Source organism: Saccoglossus kowalevskii, chromosome 20, assembly GCF_978046115.1.
Source record: "Saccoglossus kowalevskii chromosome 20, keSacKowa6.1, whole genome shotgun sequence".
Lineage (NCBI taxonomy): Eukaryota > Metazoa > Hemichordata > Enteropneusta > Harrimaniidae > Saccoglossus > Saccoglossus kowalevskii.
This window is the reverse complement of record NC_140660.1, coordinates 14,408,119-14,429,863: the sequence shown is the minus strand read 5'-3', so window position 1 is coordinate 14,429,863 and position 21,745 is coordinate 14,408,119. Positions and strand designations below refer to the sequence as shown.

Sequence of the window (21,745 nt, the reverse complement as noted above, 5' to 3'; positions counted from 1 at the left end):
GATATTATTTTAATTATCACCCCTATCTCGTTCATATTTTCACAAATATATAAGACGAAATCGTGAGTTCGGGCTCATAGATAATTATAATATGCAATACGTCACAAGTTCATATTTGCATATCAAGCTTAGTTCGGACAGTGCGGTGGAACAAATTATTATTATGCAAATGAGAAGCACATTTGTATCTTACGCCATTGGTCGCTATGTAAAAAACTGCGCATGCGTCATTAGTTTTGTTGGATGCTTAATATATTGCTTGTGTGTTGTTACACATCGCCACATCGTTTGTATCTGTCGACGTCATCAAGCCCCACAACGAATAATTGCCAGGATTCCGTACAATCAGGTAACTGTAAATTTTGTTTTCACATACCTCAGACTCAACGGGTAAAAAAAATAATATTAATAAAAAAAAATGTGGAGCGTTAGAAATTGAGTTTCACTATGGGGAAATTTTAATTCAAAGTTCCTTTTTGATCCGCCATTCGTGTGTCTCTAACAATGTTTACACGTTCGGTATTTCTACAAATACAAAGCATAATGACGAAGAGATACACGTGCTAATAACCAATTTCCGTCATGGTACAGAATTCCATCCACAGACGTACAGTAATAAGCCCCTTTCCAATTCCATCCTCCATTGTATTTCCCATGATGCTTAGAGAGAGGTCACGGGGTATAAACATTGAGTACAGGAAGCAGCACTGATACAAGTACTATACACAACAAGCTCTATTTTTTCCAGAAACCAACCATTTAAGGTGAGTTTTCTCAATATTTTTCACTGTGATTAACTTAAACCTTTGACAGATTAGTTTATAGTGTGTTTTAATTGCAAAGGAAATCTTTATTTCATTAAATGACTCAGTTTGTTCATAATATTTGTAGTCATATAAAGCTTTGCATTATTGTCCATTTTTTATAGTTGAATAATTTAGTCTTAACATTTTTTTTTATGTAATGTGCTAGCTTAGCCTTGTCTAATTTTTTATGTGCATTTCCTATTTTTCCTATTATTTATTCTTAAACATTGCCAATCCCACCAGGGAATGTGTAAGTGTTAATAAATTTCAATTACTTGTTGGATACCTTGACATTTCAGCACAGAGGATGTTCATTGAATGTATAAAAAAGGCTTTGTGAAAATTTTTAAATAAGTTAACTTTTAACAGCAAAGCACGCTTTACTGGGTGTTGATTTTTTCTGTTCATCTGATTTTTTCCAGTGTACAACAGTACAGGAAGTGATCCTAGTGTTAGCTTTTTAACAGTTCCATGGTTAACAAAGAGCCATTTAACAGTTTCTTTCATAATAATTTAAACTGTTGACTCGGCTGTAACCAACATTTAACATTTTTAAATTTGTTGTTTAGTTAAATCGTGTCCTCTCAGCCTATATCTACTTTAATGAGTGTATAGGACCGTACTATGGATATATGCTGATGCTGTGTGGTAATTTGTTTTATTATAAAAAAAAATGGGAATCACTGTTGTATCCAGTAATTTTGTTACTCATTCCAACTTACTTGTTTTGCTAATTTAGCCAATTTAATGCCAAACCGGTGTTGGACAGATTTGTGTATCAGTACAGTAATTGCTGAAATGTTTTGAAATGCCATATTTCAGGTCAATGGATAATCCAGATACCCATGAATTATATGACAACTTTCAAAGATATGGTGTGCCACAGCTCAGAGAATTCCTACGAAAAAGGGGTCTTCCTGTTTCAGGACGGAAGGATGAGCTCGTTGCCTTGGCATATGCTGCATCCCTGATGAAATTATCATTAGTTGCAACAGCTGCAGAGAAGTCAGCAGACAGAGAACAACAATATGCAGCAACACTGATGGTGGATGGAGAGAGACTTCCAGATCCTTTTATTGATCTCAAGTCTTGTTGGGAGGATGAGAACACTTCCATTTCAAAGTGGCCTCCAACTATGATAACTGATGTTCAGTTGTATCTACAGCGCCATGAAACAGACATAGAAAGTGCCAACCTGTCAAAGAGACTGTTAAAGGATTACAAAGAGGGGAAAGCATTCAGCTACTTTTCATCTCAATTTCTCTTTGAGATATTTTATCACCCAATATCTGCTAATAGTCCCTACTGTTTCTTGAAAACAAAGTGTACGCCATCCCAAAGGATCAGTCATGAACCTCACAATGTGTGGGTTGCAATAAATAAAGAGAGTGGAGAAATTAAGAGTTCCTATTGCACATGTGTAGCTGGGTGAGCATACTTTTTTTTTTAATTTAGATTTAAAGTAATATTTTGACTGTTAAGGCTGGTAAAGACGGTGACTGACATTTGTACAAATTTGGATCTCAATAATCAATACTTGAAATATGATACAGGTGGGGGCATTCTTTATTATAATGAATTTACCTCTAATTTACACCTGTCACAACTGAGGAAATTCTAAAACTAAGCAAAAAGCAATTTGAGTGGTCACTATTAATTATTAAATTTTGCTAAATTGTTAGTTCTGATAAACTGAATGAAAATAATTATGCAAGTCTTCTTTTTTAATGTACTTTATTTTACAGACTTGGCCGAACCTGTAATCATGTTGCAGCAGTTCTGCTTAAACTTGATTTTTGCTGGAAGTATGGGATAGTTGTGAAATCAAAGACCTCATTGCCTTGTACATGGAAAGTGGCTGTCAAAGGTTTAAGTTAATCACAGTGAAAAATATTGAGAAAACTCACCTTAAATGGTTGGTTTCTGGAAAAAATAGAGCTTGTTGTGTATAGTACTTGTATCAGTGCTGCTTCCTGTACTCAATGTTTATACCCCGTGACCCCGTGACCTCTCTCTAAGCATCATGGGAAATACAATGGAGGATGGAATTGGAAAGGGGCTTATTACTACAGTGATTACAATATTTTGCTTGTTCCCCGGAAAAACACGTTTGTGATTCGTCGAAAACCAACTCATACCAAATGTTTTTTGTTTAGTTTCGTTTTTATCGAAGCGAATAACACGGTTAGCATGGGCAAATAATTACGTAGTTCGTTGATATCCAAGAGCTTGAATATTATTCTATTAATCTGATTTCATTTCTGTAGTTTATGCCTTTTGGTGTATCAAAATCATATTTAAACGGCATTCCTCAGATAACTAGCTCCAGATAACATTCCGTTCTAATTGAAAGTTATAATCAACATTGTAAATATTTTAATCTTTAATAATAGGCTTGGAGTACTTGGTAGTTTTTCATGTATTAGCACTTTCATCAGTCGCGGTGAGTGGTTTCCGGCAACCACAGTATATATTCACTTTCTATTTCAGCGTAGTTTGTTTGTTGTTGCTTTGATTTCGTTATTAACTATGTAAATTTATTCAAACGTCACTATAAATCGTCTCGGTGGCAACTGCCAATTGATACACCGTGTGCGGAGAAATATTGTTAACCGTGTTTCGCACTATAGCGGTTAACTATTCGGGGATGGCAAACAGACGGGTATGGAATGGGGGGGTCACAGGACTGGTGCTACGGTGCAGTAGTCTGTTTTGTAAATTTTTTGAAGATTTTGCATGCTAATTCAAGTTTTATTTTTTTTTCCATCTGTTTTTTTGTATTTTCAATAAGTACACTTGTGCACTGCAAGCAATGTAATGGAAGCCGTATTTAGTCTGTTTATTAGTGTTTTATGTTCAATGGTTTGCCGGACTAACTGCACACATGTGGCCGCGCCAGGCATGAACCTTGCCGTATGTAAGTGTGTGTTGTACATTGTCGGATGTGGTGAGTCCAGTAAAGATCAACATTCTCCCACGGTTACTAGTTACATTAGCATATTCAATTAGCAGTGTGATATTTTTATCAACCAATCAAAATCACTGTCGCTCAAGGCAGGGTGTCCAGACTAGTATAGAGAGGGCCATAGTACCCGCCAGATAATAGGAATGTAACCAGCCTAAGTTCTTTCGGTTGTTCGGTGACACTACTGCCATATCTCAAGCTGAAGCAATTTTGTGAACAGTAAAGCGGTATTTTTGTACATAATTGTTATTTTGAAAAACTGATTTTTGTGGCACGCGGTACATGTGATTTAATTCCCTTTCTATGCACTACTAGTTCCTGGAATTATGAAACTATCTCCCTGTGTCCCTGAAATTCCGTTTTTCTTATCGGGTCGCACGATAACCTTACCAAAAATTACAGTTTAATTTTGTTGAATAGCTTGTAACACCGGGATGTTGCTGCTCAAATCGATGCAATGTTACATTACATCAGTTGGTATTGATCATTAGGTTCATATAGTTTTCTCACTGATTTGACTATGTGTTGTGCGCTGTACTTTTTTGTGTGTGTGTTCTTAGGCTTGTGAATTCCCTTTGGCGACTATCAATTTGGATATCGTTTGATTATTGTAAAGTATTATACAAAGTAGTTTGCAAATCTGCTCTAAACGTTTTTCATTCCCGCATACCCATGATGTATACAATGTATAATAAGGTTACACTGCGCGTCGGTCGATACTCCGCTGGACTGTCTTCGTGCTTACTTTGCAGTATCCTCGTAAATAACCTCATAATTATTTATTCTCTAGCTCAAGAATGTGGAAATATATCCTCTTCTACTGCGCCACGTGCATCTTTGTGAACCATGCCGCGCCGTCGCATTCTGCAGACAATGTAAGTTATAGATTAGTATTTCTTCTGTTCATTTCGTTCCTGATTCTCGCGAGACTTGACAACTTTCGTCGATGCAGTCCTCGGTTTAATTTAGAAATGCATATTGAAAATCGCCAGTTAACAGCACAGTGGTATTATTTAAGCGGGGGAGTCGACACCTGCGCATGCGTCAGTTGGCCATAGCGTGTCATCGTTTACAAACAAGCGTCTACCCATGAGCCTTTGCGTTTCAGCGTGTGTTATCGTCGTTTGGGACTCACTTCCCGCGCATGCGCACGTGACGACCCTCCCGCTTTAATTGGTAATATACATATGGTAATCTGTGACAGTCACATAAGCCAGAATGTTCTTTTTTTGAATTACCATACACAAAGTCTATACACATGCGGTTGGATCGAGCAAGGTCCTCTTTCTGGCATTATAGTAAACCTGCGTTTATACACCGAAACCGGCTCACTCAACTTTGGGGATAACTCCAGACCATGTGTCGGGAAAACAGTTTACAAAAAAAATTATTATAAATCGTAGGTATTTCGAATTGGAGTATTGCGTATTTTTTTAATGAGGCGGAGAAAGATATTCTGGGATAATATGCAGTATATGGCCAAAATATTAAGTCATTTTATATGGTAATTATTTTAATGAATATTTATAATTGTTAAACCATAGCTACCACCCTAATGATTTGCTGTACTAGAAGCACATGTGCTCACTGTAAAAATAAAGGACAAAGACAAGAATATGGTCAAATATGGACGAATGTCAATGATTTGGCATTCAATATGTCTAATGAAGATGTGTTCTAATATAATAAATACTAACAGTATTCCTTAGTTGTACTTCATGTCTTCTTTGCTTACTTTGATTTAGTATTATCAGGGAAAAACGTTGTGAGAATTAAAAAGAATTATGCTGAACAATATAAATATATTTTTTTAATATTTCACATCGTGTTATGTTATGTTATAAACGGTGTATTTAGTAGCGGGTACAAGACTTCTGTGGAAAAATGGCCATTCTACGCTCGGTTATTATCGACCGCTAAATATACTAATTGTCTAATGCGAGTGCCGTTATTATTGTGGAATACTTTATTTTTGCTGGAATTAATTTTTGCTGAAAAGGCTTTTTGGCGTTTTGTATGGAATATATTTTCACTGATTTTTGATGAGTTTAATGTGAAATGTAGGGAAAAAAGTATATTCGCTGGATTTTATTTTCACGGAATCATCCCTTCAGCGAAAATAGCGAAAATAAATTCCAAGTGAAAATAAAGTATTCTACAGTATTATTGTAAGCAAAAGACAAGACGCTAATGTACGTGTATGGTTGTTATATATAAAAAAAACAAGCAGCGACAAGATGTTGCTTCTTTGACTACTAGAATTGAGATTAAATTCATTACATTAAAAATATCAAATATGCAGGAAGTCAAGTACATGGGTGACATACATTAACGATATTGACTTTGTGTATATTAATGTTTAAATAAGCAAAGTTCTTAACTCTCTGGGCGTCGGGGGCATCTCAAGACACCATCCACATAATTACTGATTGCTCTTTTCCACAGAAAATTTCGTTTTACTGTTATCAAATGCTATATTTTGTCTGTTTGGCCCAACATTATGATTGAATTCAGTGAAATTACAAACACATTATGAGAACAATTTGACTGCACTGCCGGCGTCTGAAAGATTAGTCGAAATGACAATTAATAAACAGTCTCATAGTGATTACTTCTATATACAAAAGCCAAACCTCAGACATTGCAACTATCATGTTGTTATACTACCCGATTTATGAATTACTGAGTATGTGGACATGAAGAGATTTACTGCATATGCTCGATTCTTTAAAACAATAACACTTCTCATTTTTCACAACACTGGTTGAAGGGTTTTTAAAATAAATTTGTTTTGTTTCTATTCTTGTATGAAAAGTCTAAAAAAATATAGACTTATTATTAATATATGTTATGTTTTTTTATATTCATAGAGATCGATTGAAAAGCGAGGAGGTAAGTAGTTGTTATTTTTGTTTGGTTAGTTGGTTTGCGAGTTGGTTACTCGTTCTCGCAATGATTCTCAACATGTTTAATAACACTTCACACACTGAATAACACTGTGACGTAGGATAATATTATGACCACGATCACGTGTTTTTTTTATTTATTTATAGCTCCGTATGTTGTTAAGTCTGGTCAATTCGATTTCTACGACGCACAAAGAGCATGTATATTTGCGGGCGGGAAGCTTGCAGAGATCCGGACACCTGCAGAGCAGGCTGCGGCGGCAGCACTTGGATTCGAAGGAGATCGTACGGTTGAAGAAATATATTCACATTACAACACAAATATTCAATCACAGAGACATATTTATTTACTGACGAGTATTCCAATTCTAATCATTCATAATATGTGATCCTCGTACAAATAACACTACGATAAAGACATTCCGTTTTGGACATTGTGAACACCTTTCGTTTTTATGTAAAAAAAAAAACAGTATCTACACCAAGTAAAATCATATTTATTGTTCATAAATGAGTTGTTGAAACACACTACATAGTTTGTAGTTTCATTCAGTTTCTTTCAGTCACAATTCAAGACAAATAAAAGGGAAAAATATTTATATAAATAGTTTTTTCTGTAATATTCTTGTGTAATCGGTAATTATGGATATTATTTATGGGTGGGTAGGGAATAAATTTCGCTATGAATTATTCTTAATATAAATTTCTCAATTATCTTGTCAAAATCAGTTTGTTTTTTTCAGGGTGTTTTCTCCCAAAAAACGAAAGAATTCCACAGTGTCGAAAAGTCTTTATCATAGTGTTGCAATGCACACAGTCAGTCGCGTACACCAGATGTAGCAAGGATCCATATAAACGCATATGAGAGTATAATTCTAAATTTAGTTCTTACAATTTATTCTCAACAAATACAGGCTCCTTATCACAATTTTTTTCCGATTTTGGTTGATGGTAAGACTTGTACCGACTCCGTATTATTATAAACACACAAAAAACGTAGCTTGCATAATAAAAAAAATAACACTCGCTCGGTCAATCAGAACGACGTATTCAGGCAATTGAAAATCTAGGATAATTTATTTCTAATATTGTTATACTTGCTATTGATATTTGGTGATTTTTGTTTGTGTGATTATTTCATTGGACGTCAACAGTGTTCATTGGAGTAACTGATTTAAACGTTGAGGGCGTATTTGAGTATGTCACTGGTGGAGGAATTACTTATGATAATTGGGAGTACATGGGCTCGTTCCCGGATATACAAGATTGTGCAATGATGTCGTAAGTAAATAAAAATATCTTCATAAAATCCCCGGCGCGGTGCAACGTCACAGAACCTTCTATTTTGCTAAGACGTGCACCACTGCACCATGTATTTCTATGGGCTCTGCGCGAGCTGCTGTGGAATGCCGGTCGAAGAGCCAAGTCATTAGTTTGCGCAACAGTCACCGTCGCCATCTTTGTTCATAAGAGACCCATATTTCGCGCATGCGTAACACGACGACCGCCCATAATTTGGATGTACAACAACAAGGTCCCCGGGAGAGCATGGTATATATATATATATATATATATATATATATATATATATATATATATATATATATATATATATATATATATATATATATATATATATTGTTTACTATTCAAATATATATTTATATATATATATATATATATTGTTTACTATTCAAATATATATTTGTTAAACTGTTCTTTGCATCAGATCCACTGAGAGTGTGGTCTTGGCGTGTTCGTCGAAATCCTATTAAATTATTTGTAACAAATACAAATAAGTAAATGGGTTACCCGAAAAACAAATTATAAATTAATCCGCGTGCAGCAAAGCAGAGGTCTAATAGGTGATTTTCCGTACAATTGCGAGATCTCGCGAGATGCATGAAAGACGCGCGTCGAACGTCTGCCGCAAAAATCGAACGATTTGATTTTGAACTCGAATTTCTTTATTTCGTAGCTCACATCGACCGGCCGATCTTCGACAGAGGAATATTGCTTCCGAATACCCTTACTTAATCGAAATTGCCTATCATCAAATGTGGACAGCACATTATTAAGCATGGAAATGTCTCCCGAAATACTTTCGCGTTTGTCGAATCCCACGCGATGTTTGACGCGACTACGACGCTATGACCTTTGTTTGTCCTGTTTTTACGTTCGATTTCACGCATAACGCGTGATTCTCGCAGTGTACGGAAAATGGTCTATTGAATATTGCGAGGGGTGTAATACACACCTCTCCAATTTCGTCAAACACTTCTACTGAAATATGCTTCATCAGTGTCGGTCACATGGCATACTTGTTTTAGCGAATAACCGACAGCCAACAACTTATTGAATAAGGAAGAAGAACTAATAGCTGCTTCAACCCCAGATGTCCGAGTACGGCTGTTCTATCCAATCAAATCACAATGCAACTGACAAAAGTTATTAGAACTATTCTATTTTAATTTACAGCAAAGCACTAAACTATGGGTGGATGAATGGGAATTGTGGCCAAAAACTTGATGGCGCCCTCTGTGAAGGCGTGCCTGGTAAGTATAATGTTCCATCAATCATTACATATGCATACCTTACATGTTGAAGTTTGTTTATATACGGTCCAATCCTAGCAAATCAGAGCAATATTTCATGAACAAGCATAATCGCCCCACAGTGTACGCAGAACGTTCACGTGAAAAAAAGTTATCTTCGGGGGAGGCGGACATCCGGCCATTTTCACCGCCTGGCAACCATCGCGGTGACAACAAAGGCCAAAAACGCGAAGAAAACGGTACTTTGGGATGGTTGTTGAGAGTCCCCTGAACAATGTAACAAGATTAGCATTGCGTGTGTCACATATATATAAATTTGGTTGTTCAGGATTGCTTCAAAGTTGAGTTTGTGTTGTTTTCTCGAATTTTCTCCGGCTCGACCAACGTTCCACAGCAGCGCGCGCAGGGCCCATAGAAATACGTGGTACCGTGGTGCGCGTCTTAGAAACGTGGAACGTCTTGTGACGTAGCTCCGCCCGAGGATTACAGCAATCCTCGGGGCGAAGCAAAGTGACAGAGCGTTCTAAGTCGCTAAGACGCGCACCACTGTACCAAGTATTTTTTGGGGCTCTGCGCGAGCTGCTGTGAAACGCCGGCCGAAGAGCCGGTGAAAACTGCTATAGTCGTGGAAACGACACAAACTCAACTTTGAAGTAAACCTGAGCAACCGAATTTATATATGTTACACATATAAGGGTAATCTTGTTACATTGTTCAGGAGAGTTTCATCAACTATCCCAAAGTACATTTTATTGGCCGACGATAACCTTTAACAGCCCGACGTTTCACTTTTTTGAATTGAATAAGAAGGTCAATACATTCTGTCACAAAACGTCTGCGACAACTGCACGTGTACGATCATTGTCTTATGATACTACGATAGCTGCTATAATGTTTTACGCAAGGCGAGTTAAGTCACCATCAATGCCAAGGAGGGAAGTAATGTGGTGGTACGTAAGGCCACCACGTAGTACAACAGTGTCACTACTAAAGGTTGCACTGAAGGTGTTCCCAGAAAATCTATAGGTCTAAGGATACGACCTTGCAGAGTAAACTTCATTCAGGTCTATCTAAGACCAATGGCGACGTGTCCAATGGGTAAACAAGTAGCTCTCTGGCGCGTGTTAAAGGCACGAGAGGTCTAACAACTCGACGTCTAGGCCTGACGTTTCTCGCTCAGATCACAAGCATTCAGCACGTGCAAACCTCATCATACTTCCAGCTTTTGGCCCTTGTGTTGGTACCTGTTCCTGTTTTCTGATTTAACCGTGAATTTTAGTCCGTTGCACATTGTTACGCTAAAAGAACCAGTCTTCCCTAAATTATTCTGAATAGTTAACCTTCCTAGAGATGATATGTGTAATATATACGATCTAACGTGACTCCTATCTGTTTTATTCGGACCAGAACCAGATCCAGAACCAGAACCAGAACCAGGTGTATCAGGTGATCCACATATGAGAACATTCGATGGGCGTCCATACAGTTTCCAAGGTACATGCTGGTATACTCTGTTTAAGGACTGTTCCTCAAGTTCTGCCTTTGAAGTAACTACTGAGTTTCAGCCAAGAGAAGACAGTACTGTTGAACACCTTAGAACGCGAACTGTTTCGTTTAATGCCACAGTTGGGGGTGAATTTGTTGTCATTAATGGATTAGACATTGAGGTAAGTTATTTTAAACACTCCAATAAATATTTTTTTCATTCCGTTAATTGTCATAATTTAAATAATTACACTATCAAACTGATTATTCCAATTGAATTAGACAGTATTTAGTTAAAGGTGGCAATAACTGGATAAGATAATAGTGATTTGGTGTTATGTCAACAAGTGTACGAAGAAAACGAAGGTTAATTGTCCATGGAAGTAAGGGGTTGAACAGAGAAAGTCTGGACTAAAAATTGTCAAACTCAGTATTTCAAGCTAGTAGTCGACAATTGTCAGCAAAAATATTTCACACAAATTATATTGAATTTATACAAATTTTCTTATTTTATAATGTAAACTTGATTTTACAAGTTTCAAACACAGCATTAATATCAATGACTGGACTAAAGCGGGGAGTCGTCACCTGCCCATGCTTCAGATGGCAAGGAACCTTTGCGTTTTTAGCGTGTGTTGTTATCGTCGCTTGGGACATTACATTACAGAATAATAGAAAAGTAATTTTATGAAAGTTTATAAATATATAGAGTAGTAATTTATTATATTGACTTAAATATATATATAGTTATATTATTCTTTAGGGGAGAATCGGATTTTCTTTATTCTTATGTTATAAGGTAATAGGGTAATAGAGTTATTAAGCGTTATACACCGTTCCTATAAACCAAAAAAGGAAATTGATATCAATCAGAATGATGACAATGATCAGGAAGCTGCCCAACTTGTTATAAGAGGACTCGTTTGGGTATCGCTGTTCACATTCCAGGCATTCCCAGTGTCATTGGAAGATTGCTAATAACCAATTAGTCTGCATTTATAATATAATACATAATATACTCAATTTAGTAATTTCGATTGGATGGATTTTTTTCAGAAAAAGTTACTGTTACTAATAAAATGCATTTATATTACAGGAAGGAAGTGACGGACCTGTAACTAAAGCAAGATCAATACACATTCAGAAAGATGATACCACAGCTACACTGACTTTTACCTCCAAGGATACGACTTTTACCCTGCACTGGTCACTGCATAAGCATACCCTAGGTGTATCTATCACTGGATCTGACTACCGTGGTCGTCTTTGCGGTCTACTGGGTGATGCAGATGGTGACACTCTTAACGACTTCCTAAAACCCGATGGCAGGGTGGTACATGACGCTGCCGAGTTTGGAGAAAGCTGGAAAGTTGAGTCGAAAAAGTAAGTCTAATGAATTATCATTCGCGAATTTATTTTACATATGCACAGTTGCAAATAATTTAATATTTACACAGTTTGCATCATCCACAAAATAGTCTGCCCTTTTCCACATGTGTTTTGAATGTTGCGAAAATTCATTTGTTTATTGTTAAAAACTGGAGACAACGTCAAAATTTGTCTATTTGGTCAAAAATTAGGAATTCGGTGAAAATTTGAACAAATTTACCCAAATTTAAGCGGGGGAAAAATTTGTGGTCAAAAGGTTAAAGCAACAAAACATGGTTTCCATGACGATGGGAGGATTATTTACATACTTATTTTTCAGAGTGCCTGACATATCTCAATGTTAGTTTATCGGAGTTTCAGCTACCATTTACCTAAAATGTGGTACACATGCACAAGAAGCATTTCAAATCCTGGCAAGATGTAAACAAATATCATCTTAATTAACATAATTATGACAGTCATTCAAATATTGTTTTTGTTTCAGATGTAACTAACAACATACCTACATGTCAACGAATATACAACATATCCTGTCACTGTCGCTTTTCATGTTTGTAAGTTCTATATTGTGTTGTTGTTTTTTGTTCCTGGGTTTTATGCAGCTTGCCGAAGTGAGGAATTAGTGTCCAAATATTGTAAGACAATAATCAAGTTGACAATAAATGGTGCAAATATGAATACATCTGTGTTGTGTGTGATATATCGTATGCATTTGACAAGTTTATTACAAGATTAATTTTCGCCCAATTTCTCTGCACTTTTTTCTTATATTCTTCAATATTTGTGAAAATGAACCCTGATTTTGAACCAACAGACAAAATTTGATATTTTCGCCCCAATCTTCTGAAGGAAAGTGCCGATGGTGAAAAGGTTAGACAGCTAATTGATTTCTACATATGTCTCTAAAGATATAATATCCATCTTTTTAATACACCGTTATCAATTACCATTGCATTCACTATTGTGACAGTCATAAAAATGCCAATATATGCGTGTGCCCAATTGGCCCCGAAATATGGATATAATTAAAAGGTTACATTTTGTAAGGAAAATCTATGCCACCTTGGCACCAAAAGCTGCCAACGACGTAAAGCCAAGTTGGTCTTTGCCAAACTGTTGGTTTAATGCCAAAGAAAAGACAATGTCTCTTTAACAATACGACCAATCTAGGAAAATGTATAGGTAGGAATGGGATATTGGTGTAAAGGTGTTAAAAGGGTATGATGGTGAAATCATCTCTTCTGTTGTACCCTCTGGTAAAAAAGAACCTCAGAATTTTTTTTCCAGAATAACATAATCGTTTGACTTACCAACGTATTCATTGTTCTATATCTCAACAACTGAACTGATGTCGGTTACAATATATTATGTAGACACTATGGCTGAACGCCAATGTTATAATCAAGATCATCTTCATTAGCAACACGGCCGTCGAAAAAAGGTGAATAGGAAAACATGTGTGTACTTGTGTGAACGATTAATTCGAATGTTATTAAACCTTCACATCAGGGTTACCAAGTTCGAATTGTGTCACATTCGGTCTCAGCTGTGTTGTAACTCCCTCTCGGCCGCATCAAGACTGTGTGCCTCGTGGTGAGCTTGCCACAACTAACTGAGATCAGCTTTATTCACTTTTCCAACTGTTAACCAATTACAGATGAGTTTAAGAGCTCGAGGCGTGGCCTCCACACATATAACTTAAAGTAATCAACACGCCATAATGTCTGATTAATTGCCCCGATGTCGGGACATAACTCTCATATTTATCGGCGCCTCGTTGACTTAACCAACTACTATAGTCGACCATTATACCAGCCAGTTGCTCCATTTACTAATTCCCTAACATATGAATGAACCTGATCATGACAAGTCTCGAGCAGATGTGGACCATCCAGGGGGGTCACCAGTGAATGTCGCTATGGTATCAGGGGTAAAATTCTTCTACTCTCGGGTTCTCCACACTTGTCAGGGGGAAAACTCGTCTCGTCTCTCTATCTCGTCCCCTTGAGGTACGGGATCGGGGAAGTCACTTATACTTTACAGTCAAATAAGACGCACACAACGAAATACGTTTCAACTCTCGTCTTAGTCGGTCAATCGAGCACTCTATAAGACACAGCGCCCTGGGGAAAAAATTCCCAAGACTCTCTCAAGGCTGAACCAAGACTCGCCCAAGACTGGACTTCCTCAAGGCTCGCCCCTGGACTGGACTGCCTCAAGGCTCGCCCATGGACTGGACTCTCGACTGCGTCTATCGTGCTGTGCTCCCCAAGACCGACTCAAACTCTCTTTATTCATTTTCAAAACTCTAACCAATTACAAAGCAGTAAAACGACTCTAGGGCGTAACCTTCAATCATAAAGCCAATCACACTAAGTACTAAATACGTCATATCTTTTGATTAATCGTTCACTACATTAATAACTATGGATATAAACTGTCAAAATCGATAGTCAGAATAGCGACGGATATCTGGTAATTAGTTCCAAATCACTGAGCCAAGTTCCGTCCAAAACTTCAAATAGGCCTAAACGATGACAGACATAACACAGCAATTCGCTAATAATCAACTAATTAAGTCGGTTAACAGATACGCAAAAACAAATTCATGACAATGGTATGCGCCTCTATCTCTCAGTGATTTCGTACAAGGCTGGTTCAGAATGTACAAGTGTTCACCTTTGACCTTTGAGATGCAAATAATGAAAGTATTCTAAATCAAGCTAACCAGAAATCCAAGTTGTTCAGAGTGTTAATTAATTCAACCAATAGTATCCTCGGGGCGGAGCTACGTCACAAGACGTTCCACGTTGCTACGACGCGCACCACTGTACATGCATTTCTATGGGCTCTGTGCGCGCTGCTGTGGAACGCTGGTCGAGCCGGTGAAAATTCGAGAAAACAACACAAACTCAACGTTGAAGTAATCCCAAACAACCAAATTTATATACTCTATGTTACACACGTAGGGCTAATCTTGTTACACTGTTCAGAGGAGTCTCAACAATCATCCCAAAGTACCGTTTTTTTTGCGAGTTTTGGGCCTTTGTTTTCACCGCCGCGGGTTGCCAGGCGGTGAAAATGCCCGGATGTCCACCCCCGAGGATAGGAATAAAACATTGACAGCATGAATTATGATCGAAAAAAAAGTTATGTAGATTAAGTTCAAAAATAGGGGATCGATGGGAGGTATTGTTCATTTCTTGTGTATATAAGTTAGGTATATGTGGTCATATTGGTGCTGGAGCTGAAGTCAGATTAATACCAACCATACTTTACTGTGAGTGAAAAATAATAGTTCGTTGACCTCTTCATTAAATGAATCAGAGGTGACTTAGGTGTGCAGACCAACATAAGGGACTTGCCAATTTACAAGATTGACAAATTCGTGGCGGCTTGGACTCAAAAACGGTTACAACAAGCTGGGGAACGGTGTATCGCAAGAAGGGGTGCTGTTTCCTAAAGCTCTAACGACATGTATGGAGAAACTGACTAATGTATCTATGAATAAATTAAAAGGTCCGGAGCTGACACTGTGAACTTGTTACCAAAATGGATATATATCATTTAGTTATCAAAAAGCTCTAAAAGACAGTATTTGACAGCTAACAGACTACAGCCTCGGTGACTGAAAGTTATTTTTTTTAAAGAAAACTAATATTGAGCCAACTTCCTTAGTCTTCAGTTAGCTTTCGCTAAGTGTTCGTTTAGACCAAAACATTTAAATTAGCTTATCATTCGAAGACATGCCTAGGGAACTAGTGAATGAATGCTAGCATTTGATGACTAGTTGATAGGCGACCAGTGGATGACTTGGGTCCCAAGATTTGAGTGCTTGCGTTGAAATGTTTGACAAAATGAACATCAATCAGATAAACTATATTGCTCAGTACCATTCAATATTGAAATAAACCTACCAATGACACCGTAGCATTGGCCACTGCATGCAACTATTCTATCTGCATTGTATAATTTAAGAACAATTTTGTCAATCTAATTGATTTACTTACACCATGTTCACAAATATGATAAAATGGAGTATGTCGAGTTTAATAAACTGATAAAATATACATTGGGTTTACAGTACCATGCAACAAGGCAGTGCACATATAATGATAAGTTAGAAGATTCCATTATTCTATGCTCACTCGTTGAAATAGTAAACATTACATCTGTCTCAAAATATATTTTATGTTGGAATTGTTTATTGGTTACATAGACGGGTGTGAGCTATTTCAACATTCGTCTAGAAATGTGTGCAATTGTATAGTCGCATTTGGTGTACCCACGCTAATGCAGGAATAAGCTCTCTCATTCATTTCCACTGCACTTTCTTCGATGACATGCTAGACTTCCCCGTACGAAATTGAAGAAGGACCGCTTGGCTTTCCAACAAATTTTACCCATAATGATAAATCACGCATGCGCAGATTTGGGTTTTTTATTATTTACCTAATAACGCGGGATTTGCCAGCTATCATTGTTGGTTAATGTGATCACCTGCATATTTATTAATTATACTATTATATATTATGAACATATTACATTTTTCTAGCAATTTATGAAATCCTACAACAAACTGGTGGTATTACTGTGACGTAGACTTGTTTTTGTTTGAAAATAGACAAGCATCAGGTTTCAATGTAACCTTAGAAACGTACGTGCTCTGGTGTAAACATTCGATAGCTAAACAGAACGCCGGAAACCAGGGAAACCAGCGAACAAATACGCTCTAACTGGGCAAACTCAAAATTATTCTGACCTCAGAGACTTCTAAAAAACAAATTTGCTTTAATTATTATGTCTTTATTCCTTCTTAACAAAATCATTATTGTTCGATTTAACATCAAATAAAAATACAATTACTTTTTGATATCATATTTGAACATGTCGTCACGTTCTACCTGCACATGCGCAGTGAGAACGTTCGGTATTTTATCTAAACAACTACATTATCTTTCAAACAAATCATATCAAGAAAAAATACGAAAAACAAACATTATTTAACATGTTTTAGATTACATCTCGGAGTAAGTACTCCATTAAGTACAAAAATAAGATACATGTATTACATTATGGCGTACAGTTTTCTATGGAGAATAACACAAGTGTTAACAAAACATTGGGAAGTATTTTTTTCTTTAATAAATAGACTATACATCTCGCAGGTGTTTTGCTCTCATGGATTCAAAAGTCGACCGTTGTCATTCACCTTTGTTGCGTTTTTGTACTTGGACCTTGTTCATCCTAGTTTCACCCCAATGGCGACCTGCAACAGTTCTATACACCATTCATAAAATCGCACCATCTAATGATGAAGCAATTCTGGACGTCAAAATGACGTTGCATATATGTTTGTTGCATATACGTATAATTGTAAAAATTTTATAATTATACCCAGTCGATTTAATTGAATCACATTCTCTAATATAATTATTATTCGAATTATTTGATTCAATTCTATTTCTTTATAACGTTATAATTAAGCCCCTCCACTGCGATTTACAATTTCCTATAACAACAAATTCGCAATTTCCTGTCGCTTTGCCCTTGCTGCTTCCTGATTGTTATTTTCCAAGTAGTAATCGTTATTGTCGCCATCATTATTATCATATACAAGTCCATCTAAATCCTCATCAATATCTTCATAAATTAATCTAATGTTATGCAATACACATGCAGCTACAATGACAGTGGGAATTTCTGTCAGCAAATACATATCGAGGTATTTTAAACGTCGAAATTTACACTTTAATAGCCCGAACGCCCTTTCGATGTCAACACGTGTGGACGAATGGCATTTATTAAACTGTTTTTCTACTGCATTTAAATGCCCGTTATCTCTATATGGCGTTAGAACATACGTTGATAATGCATACGCAGAATTACCAAGTAGATGTAAGTTAGGTGGTAGTTCGTTATGCAGCATGTTGCGCACTGGACTATTCTTAAAAACTCTGGCATCATGAACTGAGCCTGGCCACCCAGTGTAAACATCCGTGAATCTCAGATTGCTGTCGCATACGGCCTGTAGTTGGATACTGGGGAACCCCTTACGATTTATGTATGAATTTCTGTGGTGTGATGGGCCAGGTATGTATATGTGGGTTTCATCAACAGCACCAATTACGCCTGGAAATCCTGTCTTCTGACGATAACCTTCACAAATATAATCACTTTGCTTTGTAACAAGGGCTTGACAAACGGTCATTACTACATAATGTAAAGAACTTTTGCCGATTCCGAATCTATCGGCTACACCTCTATAACTTTCTTGATTTCCAAGAACCCAAAGAGTTGATAACATTTTCTTCTCAATACTGAGAGATCGCTCCGGTATAGATGATGCTAGTAATATGCACAACTCCTATATATAAAATAAAAAGTTGCCAATTAATTTTATTGCATTTCCTTTTGGTAAATAATACGATTGTAATGAATATTTATTCAAATAAAGTTTTGAAACAAGATTTATATCTGCATGTAGTAATTTAGAATACACAAATTATATACAAGGTGATGGAAATCAACACTTACCACGCAGAATGAACGCCACAAGTGTCGAACAAATATTTTGTTTTTGTTTTTATAGTTAGTTATCAAACCACATAGCATGGATAAGGAACAATTTAGTAATGTTTCACTAATAAACAAAAAGTTGTTACTCTATTACAAACTGTGAAGATATAATGCCGAAATAACATAAATATGATACTAATCTTATAAATTATTCGCAATCTCTCATAATACTAATATTAATACAAGGTTGCTAAAAGAATCATTTATATTTTAAAAGAAAAAATCATTCACTTTACTATATACTCATTTGTTATGGTCTTACCTCAAAGGTAGATCGATGTATACGAAAATGTGATTTAAAATCATTATTCGTATACCGGGGAACCACAGTTTCCACGTAGTTGTTTATGTTCACCGGGACCTTTTTCTGTGTCGATGTCAACGCAACTGAAATTGCAGCCTTTGAAAAAGTTAAGCTTGACTTTGCCGCAAAGTTTGCCGCATCGGCATTCACACCATCTTCCAAAAAATCGTCAATTAAAAGAGCAATTGCTTGTCTCACCAACGGAACGGCCATTTTCGCGAACGTTTTCGGTGAGACGTACTGTCCGTTAACTACAAAGCACCACCGTTCAAAACGTTCGCAAACGCTTTCGTTTACTGAACGCGCCCCTGGTATATAAGGAATAACGAATATAGTTAATATTGCAGAGCCCGCTGTGACTATCTGGTTGGCGTACAATTACACGTACGTTATCGACGCACTAGTTCATCGTGTTCGTACACAACCCGATACAACCTCCGTCGTCGGCGCCACAGTCAAAGTACTGGACGCTTGTCTGGGAGCAACATTGCTAACCAACTAACGGCAAATAGAAACCTCTTGTTTGAAGGCATGGCGCGCATTATGGACGTAAACAATGTCTAGCCAATCACTATTGAATATTTGAATTTGAATAAAAGCTGATGATTGGCTATTCCTCTTTATAAATACTTGTAAGCTAAGCTCCAGCTTTGAGACTTTCACTGTATAGAAACCAAAGATGAAATATGTTGACGTCGCTACGAGCTATTACCTTTTTCCTGTTTTGTTTAAAGCGGGGTGGTCGTCACCTGAGCACGCGCGGGAATCGAGTCCCAAGCGACGATAACAACACACGCTAAAAACGCAAAGGCTCAAGGGTAGACGTGTGATTGTAAACAATGACACGCTATGGCCATCTGACACATGCTTACACAGGATTACTTCAAAGTTGAGTTCCTGTTGTTTTGTTGAATTCATAGTCTTTTTATCACTTCTACAAGTTGTCATCATTTCCTCTTCATTTTGTTGTCATTTCTGTGACAAATCAATTATAAAGAAGAGACCCCTGTAATTATCACCCCAGTGGAAAGACTTTCACTTAACCCCCCCCCCCCCACACACACACACACACTCTAACCCCTCCTTCCCCACCATATAATTGTGCATGCTCCTCTTGAAGAAACTTAATTTATCCACGGAGGATCTCATGAATAGACCATTTTCCGTTCACTGCGAGAATCACGCGTTATGCGTGAAATCGAACGTAAAAACAGGACAAACAAAGGTCATAGCGTCGTAGTCGCGTCAAACATCGCGTGGGATTCGAAAAACGCGAAAGTATTTCGGGAACATTTCCATGCTTAATAATGTGCTGTCCACATTTGATGATAGGCAATTTCGATTAAGTAAGGGTATTCGGAAGCAATATTCCTCTGTCGAAGATCGGCCGGTCAATGTAAGCTACGAAATAAAGAAATTCTAGTTCAAAATCAAATCGTTCGATTTTTTCATGCATCTCGCGAGATCTCGCAATTGTACGGAAAATCACCTATTAGGGGGGTTAAGGTTTAAGTTAGGGTAAGTGGTTGGGTGTACAATGGAAAGAATCTCTGTGGTTTCTCCAACTCCGTCTGTGTTAGCATCCTTTTTTTCTATGTTTTTGTCGCATTACCTCAAACCCTGCAAGTGTGCATGGAATCATGGGAAGGAACGGTGTTTAGGTACCAGGGTAAGTGGTTGGGTGTACAATGGAAAGGCTTTCTGTGGTTTCTTCAACCCAATCATATTACCTCAAACCCTGCAAGTGTGCATGGAATTATGGGAAGGAACGGTGTTTAGGTACCAGGGTAAGTGGTTGGGTGTACAATGGAAATGCTTTCTGTGGTTTCTCTAACTCATTCTGTGTTAGCATCCTTTATTCTATGTTTTTGTCATATTACCTCAAACCCTGCTAGTAGAAGTGTGCATGGAATCATGGAAAGAAAAGGTGTTCAGGTACCAGGGTAAGTGGTTGGGTGTACAATGGAAAGATTTTCTGTGGTTTCTCCAACTCCGTCTGTGTCAGCATCCTTTTTTTCTATGTTTTTGTCATATTACCTCAAACCCTGTAAGTGTGCATGGCATCATGGGAAGAAACGGTGTTCTGGTACCAGGGTAAGTGGTTGGGTGTACAATGGAAAGGCTTTCTGTGGTTTCTTCAACCCAATCATATTACCTCAAACCCTGCGAGTGTGCATGGAATTATGGGAAGAAACGGTGTTCTGGTACCTATGTTTGATTTTGACTCAACTGTTTTCTTGATTTATTCATTCACAGGAGGCCCTCTATCACCAAATGAAAAATCAGCTTTAGAGCCGCCTAATCCCATTGCTAAGGTTCCCCTGTGGTTGCTAGGAAGCCTTTACACCGTAGTGATGAAAGCTTCCTTGGATCATCTCGAGCACGTCCATGCTTGGATTAACTTGCTTTCACTTCCTGACCGGGCTATGGAGTTGATCCCTCTGACCCGGAAGTTGATACCATTTTTTTTTAAACAAGGAAACAGGGGCGCAGCGCCCTCATGCCATGGCATGTGCCCCCTTTACCATGGGGAGCAGATCCTCTGGCAACCATTAAATTCTGATTGACCAGGGATCACATGTGGTCAGTCTTCAACTGTGACCTGTCTGATAGTAATTTTGGCCCCAAGGAAGCCATAGTATGCTCTATTTTAATTTAGAATTATCAAAAACTCAACACTCTGGTAGGGAGAATCCTATCTCCCCAACTTAGTGGCGCCACTGAATTGCAGTTCTCCCTCTTGCAGTTTTTTTTTC

General features: G+C 37.4%; 2 protein-coding genes across 3 annotated transcripts; both read left to right on the top strand.

Annotated features, from left to right (window-relative positions):
• Positions 1-245: 245 nt before the first annotated feature.
• Positions 246-12,784, top strand: LOC102809625 (kielin/chordin-like protein). Of its 2 annotated transcripts, none has more exons than XM_085494275.1 (9): positions 246-349; positions 4,562-4,646; positions 6,642-6,663; positions 6,825-6,962; positions 7,832-7,958; positions 9,156-9,232; positions 10,652-10,899; positions 11,814-12,100; positions 12,591-12,784. In XM_085494275.1, exons 2-9 carry the CDS (start codon positions 4,569-4,571, stop codon positions 12,598-12,600), a joined length of 987 nt encoding a protein of 328 aa, XP_085350401.1. In that variant the 5' UTR covers positions 246-349; positions 4,562-4,568; the 3' UTR covers positions 12,601-12,784. The 2 variants fall into 2 exon arrangements, with proteins under 2 accessions (XP_085350401.1, XP_077870598.2); XM_078014472.2 differs by having other exon boundaries at positions 10,640-10,899.
• LOC102800946 (uncharacterized) lies at positions 681-2,684 on the top strand. Its single transcript, XM_006824542.3, has 3 exons — positions 681-764; positions 1,629-2,234; positions 2,552-2,684. The coding sequence occupies exons 2-3, from the start codon at positions 1,633-1,635 to the stop codon at positions 2,682-2,684; spliced, it is 735 nt and encodes a 244-aa protein (XP_006824605.3). The 5' UTR covers positions 681-764; positions 1,629-1,632.
• Positions 12,785-21,745: the final 8,961 nt, after the last annotated feature.

Bases quoted from the DNA above. Each gene is read 5' to 3' on its own strand.
- LOC102800946 (XM_006824542.3), top strand. From the start codon at position 1,633: ATGGATAATCCAGATACCCATGAATTATATGACAACTTTCAAAGATAT. The intron at 2,235-2,551 runs GTGAGCATACTT...TTTATTTTACAG, and splicing joins TATTGCACATGTGTAGCTGG to ACTTGGCCGAACCTGTAATC.
- LOC102809625 (XM_078014472.2), top strand. From the start codon at position 4,569: ATGTGGAAATATATCCTCTTCTACTGCGCCACGTGCATCTTTGTGAAC. The intron at 6,664-6,824 runs GTAAGTAGTTGT...ATTTATTTATAG, and splicing joins ATCGATTGAAAAGCGAGGAG to CTCCGTATGTTGTTAAGTCT. The intron at 6,963-7,831 runs GTACGGTTGAAG...GGACGTCAACAG, and splicing joins ACTTGGATTCGAAGGAGATC to TGTTCATTGGAGTAACTGAT.